The following is a 25,884-nucleotide window of genomic DNA, read 5'->3' as shown; positions in this document are numbered from 1 at the left end:
AGTCAGACCCCAGTTCATTCTGAGGAGACACACACATGCAGCCTTTCTGCAAGGAGCCCTGTCCAAAGAGGGGACACAGCAGATGCAGGCAAGATCCCTTCAATTCATACATTCATCCAGGCAACAGATATTTACGAAATGTCTCCTGTGTGCCGGGCTCACTGAGAAGACTTCAGTGGCTAAGACCAAATGGCCCCTGCCCTCACAGAGCTTGCCGTCCAGTGAAAAGATTTGATTGTTACAGATAATCACACAAGTAACACATAATTACAATTAAAATAAATGCTCTGAAGGAAAGGAGTACATAAAATAGGAAGACGTCATCCATTTTTGGAGGGACCCACAAAGGCCTCTCTGAAATATCACCTGAGATGAGAAGCACTAGTGTGAGCCATGCACATAGGGCAAAGTTTTCCCGGAAAAAAAAACAAACCGCATGCCTGAGGGCCCTGAGGCAAGAATTTGCTTAGTGAGTCCAAAGAACATAGAACACACTAGTGAGACTTGAACGTAGAGAGCAAGGGGAGAACAGCACCAGAGGAGACCAGAGTAGTTGGTAGCTAGGGCACAAAGGGCCTTCAGGGCCATGCTAAGGAATGTCACCTTGATTCCAAGGGTGCAGAGAAGCCATCAAAGCAGTTTTGCATCAGGCTGCTCTGCCTGATGTGTGGCAAGTAGTTTGGTGGAGGACCAGGGAGGTCCCTGAAGGGGCGCGGTGGGGAGCACGGTACAGCAGGGAAGGCAGGCATGGGACAGAGGCATGTTGACCGTCAGTTTGACAGGGCTTGGGTGACTGCGTCTGAAGGATGACTCCAGGCTTCTGCCATTACTGACATGGAGATAAATGGAGAAAGATCTGCCAAGAAGATAAAAAGCCCAGTGTGACTGTTAAGTTAGAGATTCCTATAGTGATGGTGGTGATGGTGGTGATAAAACAGTAATAGTTAACCCTAGTAACCTGACCCAGGAACTAGTAATAATAACCCCGCCAGCCAGACCATCTTGAGTAAAGGCGTTGTGCCGGCCCCTGTACATAAATCACGTCCCACCGTAACCCCAACAGCCTCTGACGGAAGCCTGACTAAAGCTTGCTTACTGGAGCCGAAAATCCACGGCCTTGCCACCTGGACCAGACTGGCTCAAGGCCACTGGCTGGGAGCTCCTCCCCCTCAGCTCGGACGGGAACTGCTAACATTTGCCTCTTTGAACATCCTGTATGACCTGAATGAACTCTTCTTCCCACCCGGAGTCTTTCTTGTCCCCTTCTGTTCAGCCAGTTCTTTCCATGTTTTCAGAATCACTTTCATATTTTTCAGAGTAGCATATGCCTTCAGAAAACCACATTTTACTAAAAGGCTTTTGTCCCCCTACAACCATTCTCCATCAGTAGCAGACCAACACAGAGCACCTTCCCCAACTTACAACCCTCCAGATACTTCCATTCGCTCTGAAAGGCCAGACTCCACATTGTTCTGTGGTCCAGCCTACCTTCCAGACTCCGGTTACCGCTCTCCCTCACTACCGGGATTTTACTTCTAGTTCTCAAGACCAGCTTTCTCCTGCCTCAGGGCATTGACCCCTGCTGTTCTCATTACCTGAACTGCTTCTCCCCTGGACCTTTACATAGTTGCCCCGCTGTCATCCTTCAGGACTCAGCAAGGAGGCCCTCCCTGACTAGAGTGGGCTGCCTCCCTCATTCCCCCCAATGCCACTATTTATCACAGCATCTGATTTCTTTCTTTGACTGTACTCACCAAAACTGTAATTGTTTTGAGGGCTGGTTTACTATCAGGCTGTCTGCAACTAGAGTGTCCGTCCATGGGGGCTGGGCCCAAGTCTAATTCCACTCTATCTCTGGAAACGAGCCCAGTTCCAGATGCACGCATAGTAGGTGCTCGCTGAATTGTGGTTGACTTAATGCTGAAGGGGCCCTGAAATGACATCTCAAGGCAGCTTGGCTTCCTGTGTTTCCGTTTTGAACACTCCGTAGTGTACCTGTTGTACTTTTTATCATATTACAGTTAGGCCTAGGGCCATAAGTTTAGAGGGATTTTACCTGAAAAGATATCTGAAGGTTGAGGAAAAACATATTGAGCATATAATTTGAAAATGTAACTTAATACATTGCTTAAAAATAAGTATATTGTGTTTCCCAAATTTCTGGGTACAATGTAGTTCAGTCCTAATAACCCTGCTAGCGGAAGTGCCATTATAACCATTTCACAAATGAGATCGAGAAAATGCTCTACTGCACATGGTAGACTGGGAGTCCGCAAGCCTTCGGAGCTCTCTTTGGTCCCTTTGCCTTAGCCTGACCTGTGCTCCTTTGCCTGAACTCCAGGTGCTCCAGAATCCTGTAGGGGTTGATCTGTGCATTTGGAGGACAAGACTTTTACAACCTCTTTCACTTGTCCCCACTGTTTTCATTTTTGGACCTGCTGAAGGGTTGAAAGAGTGGTTCAGTGAACACCCATTTACCATTTATGTTGATTTACTAGCTATTGACATTTTGCCACATTTGGTTTATCTGTTGAATCCACCTAAATACTTTTCTTTTTTTTGAGCATTGAAAGTAAGTTGCACCATCATAATTCATGATTAGGGGCGCCTGGGCGGCTCAGTCGTTCGAGCATCTGACTCTTGATTTTGGCTCAGGTCATGATCCACAGGGTTGTGGGATCAAGCCCTGTATCAGGCTCCGCACTGAATATGGAGCCTGCTTAAGATTCTCCCTCTCTCTCTCTGTCCCTCTCCCCCATGCTCCCTGTCTCTCTCTCTCAAAATAAACTTAAAAAGGGATGCCTGGATCGATCAGTCAGTTAAGCATCTGACTTAAGCTTAGGTCATGATCATGGTTCATGGGTTTGAGCCCCACATCAGGCTCTGTGCTGACAGCTCAGAGCCTAGAGCCTGCTAAGGATTCTGTGTCTGCCTCACTCTCTGCCCCTCCACCACTTATGCTCTGTCTCTCTCAAAAATAAGTAAACTTTAAAAATAAATAAACCTTAAAAAAAAAAAAAAGGAGTCACCACAGATAAGTAGCCTTTGACTCGTACCCCAGTAACCAGTTTCTGTCCAAACCCTACCTGCTAAAACCACATCTTCTTAAGTCATAAGGGGGAGTAAAAAGCAGTTCAGAACAGTTCAATGGACTTTTTCCCTCTTGCAGAGCACTTACGGAGTTCTGTGATTGATCGAAAAGACTTAATCATCAAAAGGATTAAGCCCAAGCCCCAGCAAGGGGATGACATCACGGTGGTGGACGTGGAGAAGCAGATCGAGGCCTTCCGCAGCCGCCTGGTCCAGATGCTGGGGGAGCCGCTCGTCCCGCAGCTCCAGGACAAGGTGCACCTGCTGAAGCTCCTGCTCTTCTATGCCGCTGACTTGAACCCCGATGCAGAGCCTTCTCCGAAGAACTGGAGCAGCCACTAAGGTCCTTCTAAGCACTGAGCACCAAGAATACCTCCTGAACTCTTGTCTCCAACTACTTGGAAGTTCTGAAAGTATCTGAAGTAGTTAAAAATCTTATAGGACCAAACCTATCTTATTTATCTATAGGTTAAAATAACTTTGTTTAGTAAATATCTTTTTTTGATATTCTATCCTAGCCTGTTCTCAAAGATGGCTTAAATACACAAGGTGTATATATTTTTAAATAAATTATTTATCTATACCTTTTTTGAAACAGGTAATACTATATGCACTATGTGTTTAACATTTCCATTCAGTATGTGAAAAAAGATGACCTCTGATGAACAAATTCTGGACATCAATGTATGTCATTCAAGGTACTGTTAACCTGTTTTGAAAGAGAAAGACATATTCATTTCTCCCTGATGGAACACAAACATCCTATTTTAGAGCTGTTATGTTGCCTATTTAACTTTGTGGCCAGTCTGTTAAGATCTAATGTAATGGGGGGGAGGGGGGACGGTGGATACAAAAGGATTGAAATGTGTCACAAATAATTTGATGTTAAAGGGATACAATAAAAAGGCAATGGTTTTTCAAAATACCAAGCTTACCATGCTTAGGTTCTATGACTGTGAGTAGGCAGAATGTAATAACTCTTAAAAGGACCAAAAAAAAAAAAAACCATGTTCGAGAAAGCACTAAGGACTTTTATTGTCAAAACAAATAAGAAATCCGAGCATACAGAAGACACAAATAAATTATCTGATCATTTTAGACCCCAGGGCTTTTCTATGGAAAGGTCAGTTCAGCTCCTTATGTAGACAGGACACTATCCAAAACAAACAAAAAAACAGTGGGAATTTGAGACCATGTTTAGGACAATGACTGAAGACTGAACATACACATGGTGAGAGGGGAAATAAAACAAGTGGCTTCCTCAGTAATGTATATATTTATAAAAGTATGCAGCTCTTTGTGGGGGACAAGGATTCCATAAAGAAGATTTTTTAATTCATCTACCTCCCAGAAAAAAAAAATGTTATGCTTGGCCTGAACAATAAAATCAAAACAGAAAAAAAAAATTCAAAACAGGGTGACACAGGTTTCACATGAACCTCAAGACTATGATCTAAATGTAGGCACCACCTTCCATACTAAAAAAAGTGTAACATCCGTTTATCTATACCAAATCAGTATACTGAATCTCCTCTCTTAAGGAAGTTTTTGACCAGATTGGGAGTTAAATTAACCTTTTTCAAAGTGCACAAAAGGATACGCAAGACTAGTGTTCGCTAAAAGAAACATCCCTCCAACAGCACTGGCCAAAGAGGTGCTCTGGCCACGAGTGGCTGCAAGAGGACGTGATCTGTAAGGCCTACCGAAACGCAGGGACACTCCAGTTTCAGCGTAGCGAGAGGGGTCCCTGCCGAGTCTGGCTCAAACACATCTCAGGTCCCCACTGACAAGGCTGGAACACACAGAAGTGTACAGTTAAGAGGGCCAAAGGCTAAACTAGCTCGTGAGCACATCTACTCCATGATTTGTCCATGCACACGCTGACCATGGTAAAGAAATCAAGAAGCCTCAGTTCTGGACCAACACAAACATGATTTACCTAGTAAGCAGTGACCAAAGCTCTTGTCTAACTAAGGTAAATGATACAAAAATGGGTAATGAGGTGCCCCATATATCACTGCTGGGATTATTTAACTTTAAACCATACAAAATGGCTTCTTCCACACAAGGATAAGCTTTGCACTAACATTTCTCAAAAACCAATTGTAGCTCCAGCTCCAGCCTCAGTTTAAACTTTCCTATGTCAAAGCCAAGGTAAAGAGGGAGTTGGATACAAGATATCGTCTATCCAGAGTCCCTGGAATACAAAGAGCTCTAGAAGCCAGTGGGTGTGAGCACATTTAAGTCACGGGGTTTGAGATTATGGGTCCGTGGCGGTTGTTTCTTTCCCTGCATCATTGGGATGTCCATCTTGGGCGGCTTGAAGGTTGCTGGGTCTTCAGCCATTCGGGTGGCCTGGGCACGGATCAGTTCCATCGGAGAAGGCTTCTGGGCTCCTCTGTAAGCCTGGGTGGCAAAACCTACGGAAGTAAACCCAAAAGTAAATGATTTCAAAATTAGTAGCAGCTCCCAATATACATGGTAAAGCGCCATCCATACGGATTGTTGTGGAAGGAGCTGCCTTACCTGAATCAGACTTCTGGAGGGATCTTGGTCCAAAGAGGCTACATTTATCTGCCAAGTTTCTGTCCTTGTCCCCACTTGTAGAATCCATGGTGCCAGGATTTGGGCCAGGTAAGGCTGTGGAAGAACTCGAAGTGAACCAGCCTCTGGAAGAGAAAGAAAAAAGCATATCCTTGTATCCCCCCCTTCCGACACCTCTAGAAGCGTTTCATGCCAAAAGACTAGCAACTGTCAGCTCCCCGGCTTCCTCTGAAACCACAGGCTTCAACTCCAATTTCGCAGGCAGCACTAGCCTCCTGGAAGCTCACTGCAGTGCAGAAGGCTCCCAGGAAGGGCTCACCTGGACTTCTGCTTAGGGGACGAGTGCGGGGTGCTGCTGGGGGTGGACTGGGCAGAGGCTGGCTGCTTCTCTTCTCTTGTGATCTCTCCGCTCTGTAGCTTTAGCTTCTGTTCAGATGGGTGAGAAGAGACTTTTTTTAAATGACAGCAAATACAAAAGAGCTAGTTTGGGTGTAAATAACTTGGTTCACACTTTAACCTCAGGCAAAAGGAAAGACATTAATAGGTAGAGTAATTTTAGATTATAGGACAGATATTCCTTTGATTTTGCCATACTAGACAGAATTCCATCTTTAGAAGAATTATGCAGTCTACGACATCTCAAATCGCTCAGTACTGAATACTGCAATAGAGCTTCTACTTTCAGAGAAATAATTTTCCCACTTGCCAGCCAGTTAAGTGGAAGAACCAGAATGCAAACTACAGGCCTTATTGGCCTTTTAAGTAGGGCCTCGAGCTCTCATGCTGCTTCTGCCAGGTACAAGCCCTGCCATTCCCTGTGTCTCCAAGCCAAGACTCAGGCATGCCACTCCTCTCCAGCTAAATGCTTTCTCTGTGGAGCCTGCCCCTTTCCCTTCACTGGGGGAAGTCACTCCGGGGCCCTGGGCATCGTTAACACCCCTAACATGCACACTAGCCGTCTTGGAGGGAAGAGGCAATTATACTTTTCAGTTCTTCTAGATCAAGTCCCCCCCCACCACCACCGTCTCTGTGCTCTATTGTCTAGCAAGCCCAAGCTACACTGCAAACAAATGAGCCTGGCTAAATGTTCTCCAACACTCAACATATCAATTTATGTAAGCTGGCATTTCAGCCATCCTCATGTTCTATTCCTGTGGCCAAGATGCAGAAAATTGGCCAAAGTCAATTCTACCATTACACAGGGTGAATTGCTCAACTGGAATTCTAACTGACACTTATCCTGGAAAGTTCTCAAAGACAGACAGTGCCTGTCTCCGAAATATCTGCCTTGTCTGAGAGATTAAACTGGTCACCAACCCAACCCTGATCCCCGACAGCAGTGGTTTTTAAACTTAGGGTGCAAAGAATCATCCGGGATGCTCACTGCAAAATGCAAACAGTCCATGATGTCTTACATCCTTACCCACAGGCCACCAGATCCATATTATCGTACACCCTTCCATATACCGTGCATCATGAGCCTCCTTATGACCCCTTAAGGAACCACATTCTCAGACAACTTTGGAATGGGTGGGAAGGGAACCAGGAAATAAGGCATCAGGAGACTTGAGTTCTAGTACTGTGGCTGGTTACATATATGACTTTGGGTCTCAGTATCTTCATTTATAAAATATGGAGAAAAGTTATCTACTTCAAAGGATTAAAAAAAGACTAAGTGAATGCAGGTGCTTCACAGGTCACAAAGCACTTAAGTGCCACCTAGTATTTCCTGGCAGAAAATCTCTTGAAATTATTTCATTCTACAACTAGTCATTAACCTTATCAAAAATTACTCTTCATTCATTCCAATTTTAGAACTGAAAGGGCAAAAACGTTTCAATTCTATATTTGATTTTAGTATTTTAAAAATTAGGGGACCCTGGGTGATTCAGTCAGTCAAGTGTCTGATTCCTGATTTCGGCTAAGGTCCTGATCTCATAGTTTGTGGGTTCAAGCCCCACCATCAGGCTCCGTGTAGACAATGCAGAGCCTAATTGGGATTCTCTCTCTCTCTCTCTCTCTGCCCCTTGCTCACACACACTCACACTCTCTCTCTCTCTCTCTCTCTCTCTCTCTCTCTCTCTCTCTCTCTCTCTCTCTCAAACTTAAAAAAAAATTAGGGGCACCTGGGGGGCTCAGGTCATGATCTCACAGTCCATGGGTTCGAGCCCTGCATTAGGCTCTGTGCTGACAGAGCTCAGAGCATGGAACCTGCTTCAGATTCTGTGTCTCCCTCTCTCTCTGCCCCTCCCTTGCTCACTCACTCTCTCTCAAAGACATTTTTAAAAAATTAAACATAGAGCATAATGTCCCTTTCCCACTACAGTGTTGAGATTGTCCGAGTCTCCTCTCCCTCAAAGCCAGTCACCCTGGTACACAAAGTACCCGCTCCACTGTTCATAACGTGTTCACACACATCATGTGTGTAAGTGCAGAGTCTCATCGGATCCTCCTGACCAGAAGGAAACAAGGCAATACCCCCACTTTACAGATGGATAAGCAGAAACCGCAGGCCAAGAGTTCTGGAGCTTTCAACCAGAAAGCGCCACCACGAGTGGGACTAAACCAGTTCTGAACCGCTCACCCAACTCCCTCCACCACTCTCCAAAACCCCCACTGGCTGCGCTGGTAACTTGTAAGGCGCGGCCACATCTCGAGCTGTGAGGAGGGCTTTCTTAACGTTCCTAAGAGACGAGCTTACGTGGAGTGCTTCTGCCACTCGCAGGTACTTGGTCTCCTCGGTGGTAAGGCCCTTGTGGGGTGTGTAGCCAGCATCTCTCAGCCCTGCCTGCTGCTCAAAACGCTGAATGCTCTCCTGGGTCTGTTCTGGGAACAGAGGAGATGATGGTCATGCCCATCCCCCTCTCCCACCACAAACTAGGGGAGATCACCACAGATATCCGCTGTTCTCCCCAGAAGCAAGAGACCACATTGCCCATCTGAGGAGGAGGGGTTCCCCAGACGGGCAGCAGGGCAGCAATGCTGAACCTCATACAAAAGTTCTCTAACTAGAAGGAAGCCTTCCCTCACACCAAGCCGAGAACAGGTTACTCCTAAAGGGACGACCGGATACCCTGCAGGAGAACACTTCTTACCTTCCTTTTACTTGTGCACTGACATTTTTGTTTAGAAATGCAACATGGAGAAGACAGCTGACATTTAGAAATAGTGCAAGTTCTCCAAGTGTCGAGCTTCCCCAGACAGACTCCCCGCCCTCGTTACTCCCACAAAGACCTCCACCAAAGGGAAACGGGCCACATTTAGGTACCAAGCAGATCCAAACCACAGAGAACGTGCCTTGACCTAGCCAAGGTCCACTGATCCCACGTTTCTCGAGTGTGAGATCGCCCAGCACAGTGCCTGGCAGAAGACACGGGCGGACTCAGTGCTGGGTCAGTCTGACCTGATCATCTCACCAGTCAGTCGGTTACCCTGTGGAATGACTGACAGCTGCGTTTTGGCTTAATCTGTACACACACTACAAAACACACCCCGTCATACGGGAATGTGGCAGCTGGACCAAAAGCCTAGACACCAGGTGTCCTTTATGGTTTAGCTATTCCCCTTCTAAGGAACTATTTTATCATCTTCAGAAATAGAAGCAACAGAAAAAAATGCATAAAGATGCTTTCCAGTTTTACCAGGTAGCCACCAGAAAATTTAAGAAGCAGGAAAGGATTTAATGAATTACAGTTCAGTAACACCAGGATGTGAAATGCGGGGGGACGGCTGGGAGGGGGGGAGGGTTGCTTTTTTTTTTTAATTTAAGACTAGAGCAACAGCAAAGTTCATGGCCGTACCAGTTGAGAAAAATAGAATGGTATGTCTACTCTACCTGTGATTATATAAAAATACGCTTAAAAGTGGAAGTGACTATACCAAACAAGTGTCCGAGTGACAGAGGCACACCGGGCTGTGAGCAACGTTCTGTACTGCTGATAAACGGGAACTTCAACAAAGAAGGTAGCACTGTGCTGAGACACCGACTAGGCTTTGCTAACGCCTGCCACGTACGTTCTCAAACTGGTGAGATACAAGTTACTGATTCGAACAGTACCCTTACATGTGAGTAAAAATTTTAAAAGTCCACATTGGAGTTTAGACTTCGGGTTCTTGGGTGAATTCTCCAAGAAGCACCCGAGACAAGCTGATACCCCCTGCATCTGATAAACAAGAGCGACTTCAGAGCTGGGCCAAGCGAGCTGCGTGTGCTCTGTGCTCCCCAGAGCCCAGCCGCCACTGACCAGCAGAGCTGTGGGTCTCATAGATGTTAATTAACTTCCCACAGCAACCAGAATGGCCCTCAGAACCAAAAGTTTAGTTAACTTGTTACAAGGTTTTAAAAGTGGGGGCAAGGGGTGGCGGAGCTGGCTCTCTTGTTTCTGGTCTCCTTAGAACCACAAACCACACATTCCTAAGACCACGGATGCTGGCAGCACCAAGCACCACACTTGCCTCAGGTCCAGGAAGAGAAACCACCTTTCAATTACAAAGAAGCAGCAGCGCAGGGCTGGTGGGAGATGCCTCAGTGTGTCACCATCTCCAGGACAGCCCGAGACAGTCACAGCAGCAGCAGCTCCCAGCCACGGGCATCTACACCCCTCCTCGGCCCGCCAGCCAGATTCCTCATATCATGGAGAGGGAAACAGTCTCGCGAGTAAGTAACCTGCCCAACGCCACGCTAATGGATATGGGAAAATAAGAGATCGTAACAAACCAGCAGGACTGCAGCCGAATCAACGGAGGTGCTTTATATTTGGCAAACCTTCCATCTGAATGAACCTTCAATACTGGTGCCTCAGCAGCCAAGCTGACAAGTGCCAGGCCCGGTCAGGACATGCCAGACTCGGTCAACAAGTGCCAGGCTATGGCACAGGAGTTTGCCGAGTCCCCCATGGCTAGCTTGTAGGAAGCCCAAACTTCTCCCGCCCCTACTTCCTTCTATTCTAAGGATGAAAAGTGCTTACTTGTGATCAGAGAATTCATGATGACGTGGGTAGCTTTAGCCTTCACCACAGGGGCCTTGTCCACACTGTCAGTGGCCGATGACACGGTCACGGCGGGGGAGGAGACACTGGCTTCCCCTTCCTCCGCCTGTTCAAGAGAGGTAAGGAGGAGCTTGAGCAGGCCAGGGGAGTCACACACCTGAACTCACTCCTCTGGGGAAGAAGTTACCCAAATACCCTTCACCTGACGGGTAAGGAAATCTCTAAAAGGGGGTTGGTTATCCCCACCCAATTACTTATGTATTTTCCAGAGTGAAAACACAAAGACATTCTGTGAATAGTCTGAATTCACAAAAGTGGGAAAGCCAGGGGTGGCTCAGTCAGTTAAGCGTCTCTTGACTTCAGCTCAGGTCACAATCTCAAGGTTCCTGAATTCGAGCCCCACATCAGGCACTGCACTGACCACACAGAGCCTGCTTGGGATCCTCTTTCCTTCTCTGACTATCGTCTGCTTGAGCATGCTCATGCTCTCTCTCAATAAATAAATAAATAAACTTTAATAAAAAAATAAATAAAAGTAGAAAAGCCAGAATTTGAAGCTGTGAGGCCTCCTGCCTTCCCAGCCTCTGTCTGTCCAATATCCTATACTATTGTGTCCTGAGAGGGCAGGAGAAACACTACTAAGCCCTGACCATGTCTCAGGCACTAGGCTGGCTTTTGCTTAATCACTGCATTTGCTGAGTGGTTCTCAAATTTTGCTGAGCATCAGAATCCCATGCAGGACTTGTTAAAGATTGCTGGGTCCACCCCAGGACCGATTCAGTGGGTCCAAGTATAGGGATGCGGGGGACTCTCAAGAATTCATGTTTCTGGGGTGGCTGGGTGGCTCAGTCCTTTAAACTTCTGACTCTTGACTTCAGCTGAGGTCATGATCTCACGTTTTGGGAATTTGAGCCCCGCATTGGGCTCTATGCTGACAGGTCGGAGCCTGGAGCCTGCTTCGGATTCTGTGTCTCCCTCACTCTCTCTCTCTCTCGGGAACTAAACAAACATTTAAAAAAAAAATTCATGTTTCTAACGAATTCCCAGGTGATGCTAATCCTGCTAGTGCCCAAGACCACAGTTTGATGCCCACTGGTCTAAAGATTCAAATAATAGTCTTGTAAAACAAATAAAAACTGGCAGGGGGGGAAAGGGGGAGCCGGAAAAAACGGGTGATGGGCATGAAGGAGGGCCCTTGGGATGAGCACTGGGTGTTCTGCACTGTAAGCATTGTAAGTGATGCATGATGGGAATCTACTCCCAAAGCCAAGAGCACACTGTATATACCGAATGTTAACTTGACAAAAGTAAGTCACTAAGTAAACAAATAAATAAATAACAAATAAAAAAGCTCCTAATCTTTAACATCAGAGAGCTGAGCAGGCATGCTCAGGACTAGCAGGGAGAAGAGAGCTAGGTTTATGCTTTGTTCTCTGCTGCTCCAGAAGAACTGAGGAGAAAGATGGTCCAAAAGGAGGAGAGCAGAAGAAAGTACTGAAATGCTGCATCCCTATTACAGGATTTCTCGCTTTTAGCTGTAACCCTATTCAACTAAAAGCAACCTCTACTTCCTTACTTGGAGCGTCGCTGACTATTTGGACACAGAGAGTTAGGACAAATGAGAGAGTCCATGTAGTGAGTCAAGTCAAGCTTTCTTTTGAGAGAACAGTTGTTCCAAACTGTCAACTGTTCCAGCTGGGGCAGGATACCCAACTGGGAGCCCATCCCTTGCCCAGTGGAGGAAGCAGCAGCCTTTAGGACAGACAGCGTGTGGCCCTTCGAAGCACCATCAGAAGCCAAGTCTGTTTCTTGCCCTTGTCCCAAGTCAGCTGCTTTGGCCTCGCGGCCAGGCCGCCAGGCCCTTTCCCCCTGGCACTCCCGTGATTTCTATACTCAATGTTTTCTCCTTGACAAATGACGGGGTCAGATTTCAGTAGATACATGATCCAGGGAGTCCCCCCAGAGCCGTAGGGGATGCTTTCGTAGAAAGGAGCTCCCTATTTTAAAAGCTTCCTGGGGGAGGGGGTGGGCAAGGGGCCTCACCGGAAAGGAACAATCAAATACAGCTCTACCAGGTGAAAGTTAAGCCAGGAGTCCCAGTAACAGATATACACTCAACGTGTCGATCCTTTTAATCCTCTTTTATTTAATCCCCACAACACCTCCAAAACATAAAGTATCCTCATCTCTCAGACAGTGACCCTGTGACTCAGGGGTGAAGCTGTGCCACTGCTAATACATAGACCTTCCCAGGATTCACACCTAGGCCTGCTTAAGCAGATGCTTACTACGCAGTTCCTGCCACACAGCTCAAAGGTCAGGGAAACTAGTGGCAGGTTAAATGGCCTCATCTGAACTGGGCAGGACAACAGTACCGCTTCTCTTTCATTCCTGGTGCCTGGAGAGTCAGAGCGAGGGACTCGCAGCCCGTGCAGTCAGGAAGCAGGTCTATAACAAGCACGTGAGAACCTATGAAGCCGAACTACACAAAACCGCTGGAGAACAGATCAAGGTGCAACGAGATTATGTACGTGCATATGTGTACACGTGCACGTGTGTGTGTGTGTGTGTGTGTGTGTGAGTTGGGCCTTAGAAAGGAGGTGCCTTTATGGAGGATAGCAGCGGGAAGAGGCACCTGAGGCAGGAGGAACCTCCTGAGTAAAAGAAAAACATGGGTCCAGAAAAGAGCCACTTCTTCCCCCAAGCACTCAATGAAAACTCTTTTGGAAATCTACTTCATGCCAGGTCCTCTGCTAAATACTGCAGTTGGAGTACAAAACTGCACATGGGCTCTGCCCTCAAGAAGCTAACGGAAGGTGATAAAATCACGTCAGGATTATGACAGGGGTCCGTGGTACAGCAGAGAGCTCAAAAGGAAAGGTATTCTTATCAGGAGGATGGAGGAAAACCCTCCCAGAAGAGATGTCTGAGCGAAGACGTATCGGGCAGCTGGGGTAGGAGGGGCAAGAGAACAGGACGAGGACTGGACTGTAAACAGGACGGGGACTGTAAACATCCCAGCAGTGTGACGCAAGGCAGAAGATACCCATTAAGTGCAAGAAATCTTAAATAATTTGCATGGTTGGATCACGGGGCGGCAGGGGGAGGGGGAGGACACAGATGAGTCTCAGGTAAGAGAAGACGTGGCCATTGTCATTTGAATTCATAAGAAAAAGGAGGCCCACCAACTCCAGCTGAGGCACTGAAAACATAAAGGGACTGGTGGCTACCCAAGTCAAAGGGTGCCAGGAGCCACTGAAGGCCTGTGGGGCAGACGACAGACAACAAGAAGGCCAGGCTTGCCAGAAGCAGTCAGCAGAGTCAGATACCTTGGCAAGGTGCTGATACTTGCGCTCTGGAATCACTGGCTTCCAGGGGATGCTGCCCATGTCCGATGGAGGAGGAGTCATGGGTGCAGGGTCCTCGAGGGCATCATCATAGCTGAATGCCCGGCGGTACATCCCGATGGGCAGGGACATCTTGCCTAGAGGCCCACTAGGCTCTAGAGCTAAGAAGAGAGATACCCGTCAGAAGGGTTCAGCTGCTGAACATACTAATATCTTTAAATTAATCATTAGGCAGGAAAGCTCCCAAACACTCTTTTTCTGGGACAAAGCAATAACTTGGTCTGGAGTAGTGAATTCATTCAAGGAAAGGAAATAGTACTGAGTCCTTCCTTTATGTCTGACACTTCGAATTCTCCACTTTACTCATTCAAAAGCCCTAATCCATTTTTATGGAGCAGAAAAACAAAGTTCAATTTAAATTTACCTGAGCAAGGTCATACACCTGCAAAGTACAGTTTGAAATCAAAACCCAATCCCGATTTCAAAGCTATGTTCTTTATGCCAGAGAAGCAACCCAATGGCAAAGCAAGGCTCTCAACTCATGTAGGACTGAATATACGCAGTTCTTGTTCCCCTCTTACAGATAAGGACACTAAGGCCTACAAGCAAACTGATTTGCCAAAGCTCATACAGAAAGTAGCCAGCTAGGGCACAACCCCAAATCTGTCTTCCCTACCTACTCTACCCAAGAAAACAAGAGTGCTATTATAAGAAATGTTTAGGGGCACTTGGGTGACTCAGTTGGTCAAGCGTCCAACTTCAGCTCAAGTCATGATCCCATAGTTTGTGAGTTCAAGCCCCGTATCGGGTTCGCTGCTGTCAGTGCAGAACCCACTTCAGATCCTCTGTCCCCGTCGCTCTCTGGCGCCCCCCCCCCCAAAAAATAAATAAATAAAACATTAAAACATATATTTTTAAAAAAGAAATAGTTAACATCATGTCTTGTCCAGGGTCCCTCTCTACTTTTAAGGAATCTGTAGGCTCTAAACAGCAGATCCAATTTCCATCACAGAAATGGTTGACAACCATGCTCACAAAGCACTGCCAGCTGATCCTGCCATTCCCGTCCACTGACCTGACTGGCAGAATGTCCCACTGTGACGCAGGCACCCTACTTCAAGGGCACTCCCAGTTCTGCCAGACCTGGGAGCAGTTTTGTTTGTTTGCTAATCCTTTCACTGCGGAACTGACGGCCAGATCCAACCGTCCAGATCCTATCTTCATGTCCAGCATGACATTTTCCTGCTTGAAATTACATCATAACTCTCTAAGACATCAACTTCAATGGCAGGAAGTCCCAAACCAGCAAAGACATTTCATTTAAACAGAAAGGAGAACAAGCAGCTACCGTTATTATTAATATTAATAATAATTATTAACAAATCCACAGAAATAAAAAATTTGTGGTTGCCAGGGACTGGGATGAGACAGATGAGGAGTGATTGCTAACATGGTTTTCTTTTTGGGGTGGTGAAACATTCTGGAATTAAATGGTGGTGATGGTTGCACAACCATGTAAATACACTAGATACCACTAAATTGTTCACTTTAACAGCAGAATATCTCATTAAGTAGATATTCTTCCCATTTTCCAGCTCAGAAAATGGATGCACAGAACTTAAGTGACACCCAGCTAGCAAGGTGGGGACTGTATCATAGATCTAAGCCAGTGCTCATACTCTGTGAGCAACACTCCATCCTCCCCACACTCAAAGCTTTAACCTAATGAGTGCAACCCTATGGCCCAGATGGTTACAAGGAGTTTAAGGTAATCACAGCGATGAAAGACAAAATGGACCGCAAACTGATGACATTAGAGACCAGAGACGGATCCACATCTGGGAGACGTGGGAGAGACTCCTAATAATCTACCTAATTTGGGAGCAATTTCAAATCTTAAAAACTCCTCCTAGCAGCCATTCCAATAGCCCTTCTAAAAATAAAGTCAGCTAAAACGTACTAGGAAATATATTCCTACAGATAGAGACCAAAAAATTGTCTGAGCAGTACATATATATTCATCACGAACTTTTAATTCACGTTTTTACATATGTTTAATCTTCATAGCAAACTTGAAAGACGGGCACTATCTGTTTACTGAGAATCAAAATTTGAGTGATTCAGATTTGATTAAAAACCACTGGCCCTTCCCACTAAACAGTCCTAGGAGGGATCAGTGACTTTAGGAACCCAGAAGGTATTGCCTACACAGGCCCAGGACTCATTAGATGTTGCTGCAAGGGCTCCTATCACCACACAGGTTTAATCTGCCTTTAAATCAGGCTGGTGCCTTTTTGCCCAGACCTCCATCCTGCCCACCCCCAGCCCCTCCAAAAAGGGGGAGAAGTACAGTCGTTTTGGTACATACTATTAGAACGACACGACTTATTCTGAATTCTTATTTGACATCTGTAGGAAAGCGACAGATTCGGTATACCCTTACATCAAATAACTGTTACGAGTTAGGATTTGGGTTTGTACCCTGGCTGGGTGGTTAATACGATAATATTTAAATGATGTCAATCTATTAAGTTTAAATACTTGCCTGGTGGCAGAAAGTAACCATTAATATATGGTTGAGAAAAAAGTGGTCTCTATCTAGCTTAAAACATTAAGGGCAAAACAAGACTTTATCAAAAAGAATTAAGTTTACCAGGCACTTCTGGTTGTCTCGAAGCCATTGAAAGACTGGGATCCAGGTGCTTTTTCTGTATAGAATTCGGAGCTGAGTCCCTGCCACCTAATAAAAATAACAAAGGGCATTTTCTTACAGTGAACACCAAAGAACAGCTCCAATCCTGTTCTTCTGACAGGCACACAGTTTTACAGCTTGTTTACAAGGTTGAAGCACACTTAACAAGAGCCAACGGGTGACAGACATACAAACACGCCAAGGGAGATTAAAAAAAAAAAAAAAGGATAAGTCAAAGGTCTCACCACACTCATGGCTGATCTTAACACCTGTGATAGGACAAAGACATTAACACGTGGTGAAAAGGTCACCTTACCAGAGTGAAATGATGTGACGACTATGCTGACAGACAGGTATTAATGAGGAACATTGTCCAGCTGCTGTGAATTAGCAAAGCTGCTTGGGAAGAGTCCATCCATTTCAGAGGTTCTAAGAATGACAAACAACCGGCATTGGTAGAGCCCTTCAGAGTCTGCGAACACCTTCCTATACACTCGTGTATTCCCCCACCACCTTGCCAGAGTGACTACACACATTTCATTTTTAAGTAAATTAGGACTCAGGGTCCATATAACAACCCACAGCAAGGAGCTATTTACCCTAATGGGTAAACTCATTCTTTGTTGCTAACACTAACATTCATAAGGGTTTTATACCTGCAAAACGGGCATTTTCTATCCTCTAAAACTTTAAAAGAAGGAAACTAAAACTCAGGAGATGTGTATATGTGACTTGTCCACGGTCATAGACAAGTGGCCCATCTTCTGATAGCTTCACCCCCATTTTACAGGGGAATTATAACAAGCCCTGGGGACACCTGGGTGGCTCAGTGGGTTAAGCATCTGACTTCAGCTCAGTTCAAGATCTCACAGCTCCTGAGTTCCAGGCCCTTGAGGTTCTGTGCTGACAGTTCATGGCCTGGAGCCTGCTTCAGATTGTGTCTCCCTCTCTCTGCCCCTCCCCTGCCTACACTCTGGCTCGGGCGCTCTCTCTAATAAATAAACATTTAAATAAATAAAATAAACATTAAAAAATATTTTTAAAGCCTTCAAAAAGCCATTATTTGCTTTTCAACTTGCTACACTGACCCTCTATCCTGATGAAGCTCAGAGATCAAACTAGTTAGTTCTTCCTTAGAGAGCATGGCAGAAGCCAAAGTTCAGCCATCCTCCAGGTCCAGGAAGCACTCCAACCCACAATACATTCCCTTCCCTTTCCGCATACGCACTCCTCCGCAGAGCTCTCGCTGCTCCAGCAAACAACATAGAACAAAGCCACCAGGATTTGAAAAGCCAGGTCTGACCCCCACCCCCCACCCCACCCTCACCCTCCCAGCCCGCGAGGCTAAGAAAAAAGAGATTAAGGCTGAGGCCTGGCACAAGGCGAAGGTTCCCCAAGGGCAGGGCAAAGTAGAGGCATGGGGTGAGGGGCTGGGAGTGGGGTTCCCGGGCTAGGCCAGTCTGAGGAAGCAGAGGACAGCCCTGGTGCGTGGGATCAGGGGAGTCATCAGAGAAACGTCCTGCTAGACGACCACCTCCCCCCGCTTTCATAAGGTCGTGCAAGAGAGGCAAGAGGCTGTCGGGCAGAGCTGTGACGCTGGGTAGAGGACAAGGGAGAGGCACGGAGAGGCCCCCTGCCTGCGCCTCGGCAGAAGGGCCAGAGGCACGCCCCTCCGGGTGCCCGTAGGACGCAGCCCCAAGAAGGGCCAGGCCTGGGCCATCTGGTTACCTGTTCTTCCGCCGCCGCGGGGCTGCCTGCGGCCAGGGCTACAGCACTAAAGAGGCTCTGAGGACCCCTGTCTCACGAGAGGCTGTGGTACATTCGGGACCCAAGCCATGGTGCGAGCAGCGTTGTGCCTGTGGAGACACCCAAAGCCCCAGGCATCAACCAGGGAGCACTGGCCGCCAGCCGGCCGCCAGCCTTCCGCTAAAGCCTTCCGAGGTCTCGTCACATCACGTGAAACTTGGACCCAGAGGCCCGCGGGGCAGGCTGGGAGCTGTAGTCCACGGTGGGGAAGGCCCCGCGACTTCAGCTGCACCGCGAATTGGGGGCGGGGCGGGGCCACAGTTCCAGGTGTGAAGGTAGCCAGTTCCCAGAGGAAAAACCACTCTTTACCACCATTCTGTGCTTTGGTCTATGACAAGCTGAGAAAGATGGAGCTGGCATTGCAAAGTGAAACCCTCACACCCGTTTCAGAGAGGTGATTTTGAGGCTCAGAAAGATGAGAAGTCACTTGACTAAGTGAACAAGGACCCTCTTCCAGGAACAGCTGGGTTAGGTAGGGTTCATACTGACAGCACAACCGAGGAGAACTATCTGCACCTGCTCTACCCTCCCTAGGACAGCCCTAATATGTCCCTACTTAGAGAGGTGCCAGCTCAAATGTCACATCCTGAAGGAAGACTTCTTTTTTTTTACCTAATGTGTTTACAAATTTGAAAGAACAGCAAAGTTGAGGAAGTAAAAGAAGATGGAAACAAAATCTACCCCCGTTTCTTCTTTTTTTTTAAGAATATGGGTCTACCATATTTTTTAATGTTTTTTTATTTATTTTAGAGAGAGAGAGAGAGTGTGTGTGTGAGTGTGTGTGTGAACAGGAAAGGGTCAGAGAGAGAGTGAGACCCAGAATCTGAAGACAGGCTCCACGCTCAGAGCTAGCTGTCAGCACAGAGCCCGACACGGGGCTCGAACCCACAAACTGTAAGATCATGACCTGAGCCACTTAACCGACTGAGCCACCCAGGCACCCCTTACCCCTGTATCTACCCCACGTACAAAGCCTGCCATCAAGGCTCAAGCCTGCCATCAAGGCTCGTCTCAGGAGAGCTCTGGGGATTGGGGGTGGGTCTCACATTTAGATTTCTGCCTTTGACTGTTGCTGGGCCTACTAGCAGGCCTGAGAGGCTCCTTCGACTTTAAACTCGAGTGCCATTACCAGACCTCCGTGCTTGAGCACTCCGTGAATGCAGTTCTTTTATAAATTCTATATTAGCTTATAAGTAGCACAATTAGCTTCCAGTGTGATTTGTGTGTTAAATGTGTTAATTTGTTAATTTGGAACTTTTAAAATATGCTATAATCTTTTTCCTTCTGCAGAAGCAAAACTGACACCTTGTCCTCCTCCATTAAGAAGATAAGCTGAACAACACATTTCAGTCAAAAGGGAAGAAACAGGACTTTGCACCCTTCTATAAATGATAAGGATCAGCTTGTTCTTATCACCAAATAAATTAAAACTAAAGTCTTTCCTGACATTCTAACACAACTTTATCCCTGATCTTTAACGGTACAAATTTCTGAACCAATGGCATTATGTTGATCATCATGTAAGAAAATTGCTGTTTCCCACAAAAAAAAAAAAAAACCAGACTGTAAACTTCCAACCTTCACTATCTTAAGGGGTTTTCCCCTTTAAATAGGTGTTGCATTTTTTATTGAGGAGCTAATTATTTTAAAGCCTGGTGTCCCTTAGCAGCCTTATTTGCAAGTAAACAACTTTTCTAAAGGGTCTGGTTGCATAGCTAATGAAGATTCTGTCAGTCCCTTCACCAGGCCCAAGAAGGGTACCTTGTAAGCTGTTTGAGCTCAGGCCTTCTTTTGCCACCCCTGGCGTGGATTTCTCATAGCAATAGAGGTTCCCTTCATCCCCTCCTTTGTGCTTTCTTTATGACTCTGGTTTTGGTTCATAGCCACGCTTACTTCCAGTTCTATGAACAGCCACTTTAGTTCCCCAAGAGTGGCAGCCTTATTGGGAAGTTTGCCTTTGAGGTCTGACTGTATAGTTCTTGTCTGGGGGCTAACAACGGTCAGGGGCCCCTGTATGTGACTGACCAGAGAATCTGGTTGCCATTTCGCATATGTTCACAATATACACTTACTATGAAACTAATTTTCTAAATGCTTCTGTCTCTGGAGACACCTGAGTGGCTCAGTTGGTTAAGCATCTGACTCTTGATTGCAGCTCAGATCATGATCTCATGAGATCAGCCCTGGGATTCTCTCTCTCCCTCTCTTTCTGCCCCCTCCCCTGTTTGTGCAAGAGCGCATGCATACCTGCATGCACACACACACACACACACACACACACACACACCGTCTCAAAAATAAATGTTATAAATAAATAAATAAGTGCTTTTATCTCTGAATTGCCTTTTTGCACCTCCTTGGGCATTTCATACTTAAACAAATTTGGAGCCTCAAAAATTAGAATTGACCAGGACCTCTGTTTCATCTATTCTGGATGCCTCAAAGCATCCTACATTCCTACTTCATGGGGGAGGCAGGGAACAGGACCGAATTCTGCTTACCTGCCTTCCTCCTTAGACTTGCCAACATCCTCAACCACCCAACAGCAGACAGGAGCTTGTTTGTTGAGATGGGAGCAAGTGGAGCATTTGCATTCTGGGGTGGCTAGACTGGAAGCCTGCCCCATATATCATCAGAGATGAGGCATTTCCACTGCTCGCTCAGCAGCAGAGAAAATGAACACTCCCGAGGGGACCTTGCCAAAGATACCTCAGCCGACCAGGAAATGGCAGAGTTGGAATTCAAGACCACCGCTGAATGCATGCTAAAAGTTTGGCTGTAGGCTGTCCTTGGCCTCAGCTCCTCTACTTTTAATATCCCTGGGGCAAGAGAATTAAAGACACATTCCTAACGGACGGGGGGGGGGGGGGGGGGGGGGGGGGGGGGGGGGGGGGGGGGGGGGGGGGGTGGACCCTAGGAGTAGTAGCTCCCTCTAGTGGTGAGGGGGAAAGATTTCCCTGAAGAGATTAATTAAAGGATGTTGGGTCGACTGTCAGACTCCCCTAAGAGACCAACTTGTCCAGCCTGATATTACAGGTGGTGCAACTAAGGTAGAGAAAACAGAAGGAACCAGGCCAATGTCACACAGTTATTCTGGGGCAGTTAATTACATAGAAAATGTGTTCTTGTGTCTTAATGTCAGATGTGACGCTCAGTGCTTGGGATACACTGGGGAGGAGGACACAGTCCCTGACTGTTGTGGGCTGAATTGTGTCCTCCCAAAAGTCATATGTTGAAATCCCAAACCCCAGTGACTCATAACAGAACAGTATTTGGAGATAAAGCGCATTCTGCTGAAGATTGAATTTAAGTTTTCCTTGGGAGAACTAGGGAAGAAATCGCATACCAGCAGCTGGCCAATAATTAGTGTTGTGCACTTAATGTCCTTAACCTATTCTCCATTAATAGTTTTTAAAATTTTGTACTGGGATGTCTAAAAAACTTAAATTTTGCATTTCATGCTATCAAAATGGTATTTTCTTCCCAAACCAAAATAATCTGATCAGAGCTGGGGGGGGAAATTTTAGGGGGACACAGGTCTATTTTTAAAATAAAAATATTTCTTTTAAGATGAGTTTCCTTCTTGAAAAATCAGTGTATCATAAAATGCTGTTGAACAAATCATAAAAATAACTGAACAAATAATGTTTGCTTTGAGATGCACAAAGTTCAAAGTAAAACAAACCAAAAAAAAGAACAATGCTGTGTATAAACTCCAGATTACCACATGAATATTTCTGGATTTCGAACCAACATGAATGCTCAAATTGGCACTTTTAACAATCCCTCTCTTTCCTTTAATAATTGGTTAAACATCTAAAAAGAAATTGAGACTAGAGGATTTTTGTCAACTACCTAGGACTTTTATTGGGGTTTCTTTCTTGTTACTCTAATTATGTTTTGCTATTTTCTCCCATGTCTCTCTCCTTGGTGCTAAGACTCCATCACCACAACAACTTCAAGTCAACAGATACTCCTTTCTCCTCAAGGAGGTTGTCCACACATTGTCCACCTTGGATTCACCTGCTTCCACCTTTCTTAACACCCCTATATGTCCCCGGACTGACCAAGGTTGACCCATAGGTAGGAACATCTCTACACTGCCACTCAGCCGGAAGAAGCTACAGAAGATGAAACCTTCCACCCTCAGCAACCTTAAAGATTTAAAGGTCAAAACTGATTAGGGGGGATATGACAAGGGACCATAAAGCAAGCTGAGGACAAAGCACAAGCTAGCACCCCCAGCCCCACCCCCAGGTGGGATATGTGTGATATTCCTCAGGCACTCCTGGCTGCCCAAGGACAAAGGAAAGCAAAGAAAACAAATAGGAAACTGATAGAGATTGCCATCATGCAGGACACAAGTCTCCATCAGTTTACAAATATCTTAGTAAATTACAAGAAAAAGGCATTCATATTCAATAGCCTAACCTCCAGAAACCTATAGACTCAGTTTCCTGGAGCCCCTAATATCATCCTCCCCTCCATAGTGATGTGGGGAACAAAGGCAAGAAGGAAATGGTCAGGAAAATTAGATTTCTTTATAACTGCAGCCCATTGACAAATACTTGAGGTAAAAACAGGGTATAACATTTCTCCAGAAATCCCCTATTGTCATAATATGAACGCCTTACTAGAGAGAAAACAACCTCAGGTTGGCAATAGCAAAGCCTCCAGTATCTTAAGAGTCCTCTTTAGGGGCACCTGGCTGGCCAGGTCGGTTGAGGATCCAGCTTTGGCTCAGGTCATGATCTCGAAGTTTGTGGGTTCGAGCTGCATGTCAAGCTCTGTGCTGACAGCTAGCTCAGAGCCTGGAGCCTGTCTTCAGATTGTGTCTCCCTCTCTCTCTGATCCTCCCCTGCTCACGTTGTCTCTCTCTCTCTCTCAAAAATAAATAAAACATTAAAAATTCTTAATTAAAAGAGTCCTCTTTAGTATATCAAAGTCTTTCCGGAGGCCTCCTTTTTGTCTTTACCTTCCCCAACTCCATAGTCTATAACTAGTCACTCTTCACAACCCCAGTGCAGTTCTTTCTGCCCATGGGCCCTGTCCCTGTGCTTTAATAAAATCACCTTTTTGCACCAAAGGTGTCCTCAAGAATTCTTTCTTGGCTGTCTGCTCCAGACTCCTCCCACCCTCTCCAGGCCACCACTCCAAAACCTTATCAACTCCACTCCACCAGCTTAACTCACAAAATCCCCCTCTTGAATACCTGAAACCAGCTCTTATTTTCTCATCTTTTCATGTTATCATCATTCCCTCTGTGTCTGTAGGGAACATGAATGCTGATAGCTCTCCAGCTTTACTTCCACCAAGAGTATGGCTATTTCTCAAGTCCAGTTTGAAAGACTCAGACACTTGCCCTGGCTTGGGTCAGTGTTCCCTCCACTGCAGCCAACCGGCTGTGGCCAGAAGTATGCTACATTAGAAAATGTTAGCTTCCCTAGGAATCTCATGACTGATAGGAAAAGGGGGAGACGACAGAAAGAACAGTAGATGTCAGCAGACAGTAGATGCACTCAGCACCCGCTCAACAAAGGTGTGATGAATATTGAAGGGACAGGAATGGCACTAAGGGCTGGAGCAGCAGGGGCTCAGTCCCTGCCCTCAGGGCAACACAGGGGACTGGTGATAAACTAATATTCATCCAAATTGCTAATTAAACAAATGGTAAAATGATATGAACTACCACAGAAGAAAACTGATTAGCAAATAAACATAAAGAAAGTTGCTCAGCCTCATTCCCAAAGGGAAAAATACCAGTAAACAAAGAAATAGAAGCTTATTTCCATCAGATTTCCAAAAAATGTTAAGTTTGATAATACTATATGTTGGCAAGGATATGGGGAAATAGAGACTCAATATGTTTTTGGAATGGATTAAAAATTGGGACAACCATTTGGGAGAGCAATTTGGCAGTATTAACTTTGAAGATGCACACATAGAATGACTCAGCAATTCCACTCTCTAGGATACACTTCACATATATATCCCTCGCAAATGTGCTCACAGTGGGGTGCCTGGGTGGCTCAGCTGGGTGAGAGGCTGACTTTAGCTCGGGTCATGATCTTACAGTTTGTGGCTTCAAGCCCCGCATTGGGCTCTGTGCTGACAGCTCAAAGCCTGGAGCCTGCTTCCGATTCTGTGTCTCCCTCTCTCTGCCCCTCCCATGCTCATGGTCTGTCTCTCTGTCTCTCAAAAATAAATTAACATTAAAAAAATAAATTTAAAAAACTTACCAATGTGCTCAAGGAAATGCATATAACAACCTTCATTACATCACTGTTTTTGAGAGCAAAAATATGTAGTCAGTCCAACCATTTCAACAACAAAAGAATAAAAAAAGTAAACTGTGATATATTCATGCAAGGGAATACTACACAGCATTAGAAATGAAACCAGGTCTCCATGTGTGACATGGGTTAATCTCAAAAACATCATGTTGGATTAAAAAAAAAAAGATAACAACAGTATGTTACCTGTAGAGGACGCTTTTAGGCAATAGGCTCGAGGAGTAGAAACTTGAACCAGGCTAAAGTGCCCACAGTGACCACCAACCTGACGCAAAAAGATTCATTCATCAAGTGACCCACCTCAAAATAGCCATAGGCTCTAACTGACCAACCGCAACCAGGCACAGTTCTTAAGATCACCAAAAAAAAAGGAAAATTCCATATGTCCTACTTCCTCACTCTGCCCTCTAACTATAGCCCTTCACCACCACCTCCTGGCAGACAGCCTCTCCTCTGCTGCCCTGCCTGCTGGCTCTTTGGCAGTGTGTTTAATAAACTTTTATCTCTTTTGTTTGGCCTTGGGTGTATTCTTTCACCACCGTGTCTTGGCCCCCTATCCAATCAGAATATGCCACATTACTATTTACGTATATTATTTTTTTTTTTAGTGTTTTATTTATTTTTGATACAGAGAGAGACAGAGCATGAGAGGGGGAGGGGCAGAGAGAGAAGAGCTAGCTGTCAGCACAGAGCCTGACGCAGGGCTCGAACCCATGAACGTGAGATCTGACCTGAGCTGAAGCCGGAGGCTTAACCGACTGAGCCACCCAGGTGCCCCTTACGTATATTATTAAAATTTTTTAAAAAAGTTTTGATATGTACATAATAAAAGTATAAAAATATAAATGGGCATGATACACATCAACTTCAGGATAATGGTTATACCTGGAGATAGGAATAGCATCTTAGTTATGTTCAAAAATTTTAACTTTTTATTTTAGAGAGAGCACATGTGAGCAGGGGAGGGGAGAGAGAAAGAATCCCAAGCAGGCTCCACATTCAGCACAGAGCTCAATGCAGGGCTCGATCCCATAACCTGAGCAGAAATCAAGAGTCAGATATTCTACCACCATCCTGGTGCCCCTGAAAAATCTTTTTAATAAAAAAAGGGAATATAGCAAAAT

The 25,884-nt window shown here is 45.8% G+C and overlaps 2 protein-coding genes and 1 long non-coding RNA gene across 4 annotated transcripts in view; 2 read left to right on the top strand and 1 right to left on the bottom strand.

Annotated features, from left to right (window-relative positions):
* The window catches only part of SIMC1 (SUMO interacting motifs containing 1), a 47,755-nt gene extending 43,660 nt beyond the window's left edge, over positions 1-4,095 (top strand). The window contains exon 10 of the mRNA XM_029941243.1: positions 3,170-4,095. Coding sequence (XP_029797103.1) covers positions 3,170-3,432 — 263 coding nt within the window. The 3' untranslated portion in view covers positions 3,433-4,095. The remainder of the gene's footprint in view (positions 1-3,169) is intronic.
* A 5-nt stretch (positions 4,096-4,100) lies between these two features.
* KIAA1191 (KIAA1191 ortholog) lies at positions 4,101-18,607 on the bottom strand. 2 transcript variants are annotated; one of them, XM_029942819.1, is made up of 9 exons: positions 18,390-18,607; positions 16,978-17,090; positions 16,623-16,709; positions 13,952-14,130; positions 10,602-10,728; positions 8,336-8,460; positions 5,954-6,060; positions 5,617-5,759; positions 4,101-5,510 (listed from the first exon to the last, which is right to left on the bottom strand). In XM_029942819.1, exons 3-9 carry the CDS (start codon positions 16,648-16,650, stop codon positions 5,305-5,307), a joined length of 915 nt encoding a protein of 304 aa, XP_029798679.1. In that variant the 5' UTR covers positions 16,651-16,709; positions 16,978-17,090; positions 18,390-18,607; the 3' UTR covers positions 4,101-5,304. The 2 variants fall into 2 exon arrangements, with proteins under 2 accessions (XP_029798679.1, XP_029798680.1); XM_029942820.1 differs by lacking the exon at positions 16,623-16,709 and having other exon boundaries at positions 4,101-5,512; positions 5,616-5,759.
* Positions 17,886-19,905, top strand: LOC115294783. Its single transcript, XR_003910132.1, has 2 exons — positions 17,886-17,957; positions 19,758-19,905. It is a non-coding gene; the product is annotated as an uncharacterized LOC115294783 (long non-coding RNA).
* The last annotated feature ends 5,979 nt before the right edge of the window (positions 19,906-25,884 follow it).

Source organism: Suricata suricatta, chromosome 6, assembly GCF_006229205.1.
Source record: "Suricata suricatta isolate VVHF042 chromosome 6, meerkat_22Aug2017_6uvM2_HiC, whole genome shotgun sequence".
NCBI lineage: Eukaryota > Metazoa > Chordata > Mammalia > Carnivora > Herpestidae > Suricata > Suricata suricatta.
The sequence above is the reverse complement of the archived record's forward strand: the minus strand, read 5'-3'. Positions and strand labels throughout refer to the sequence as shown.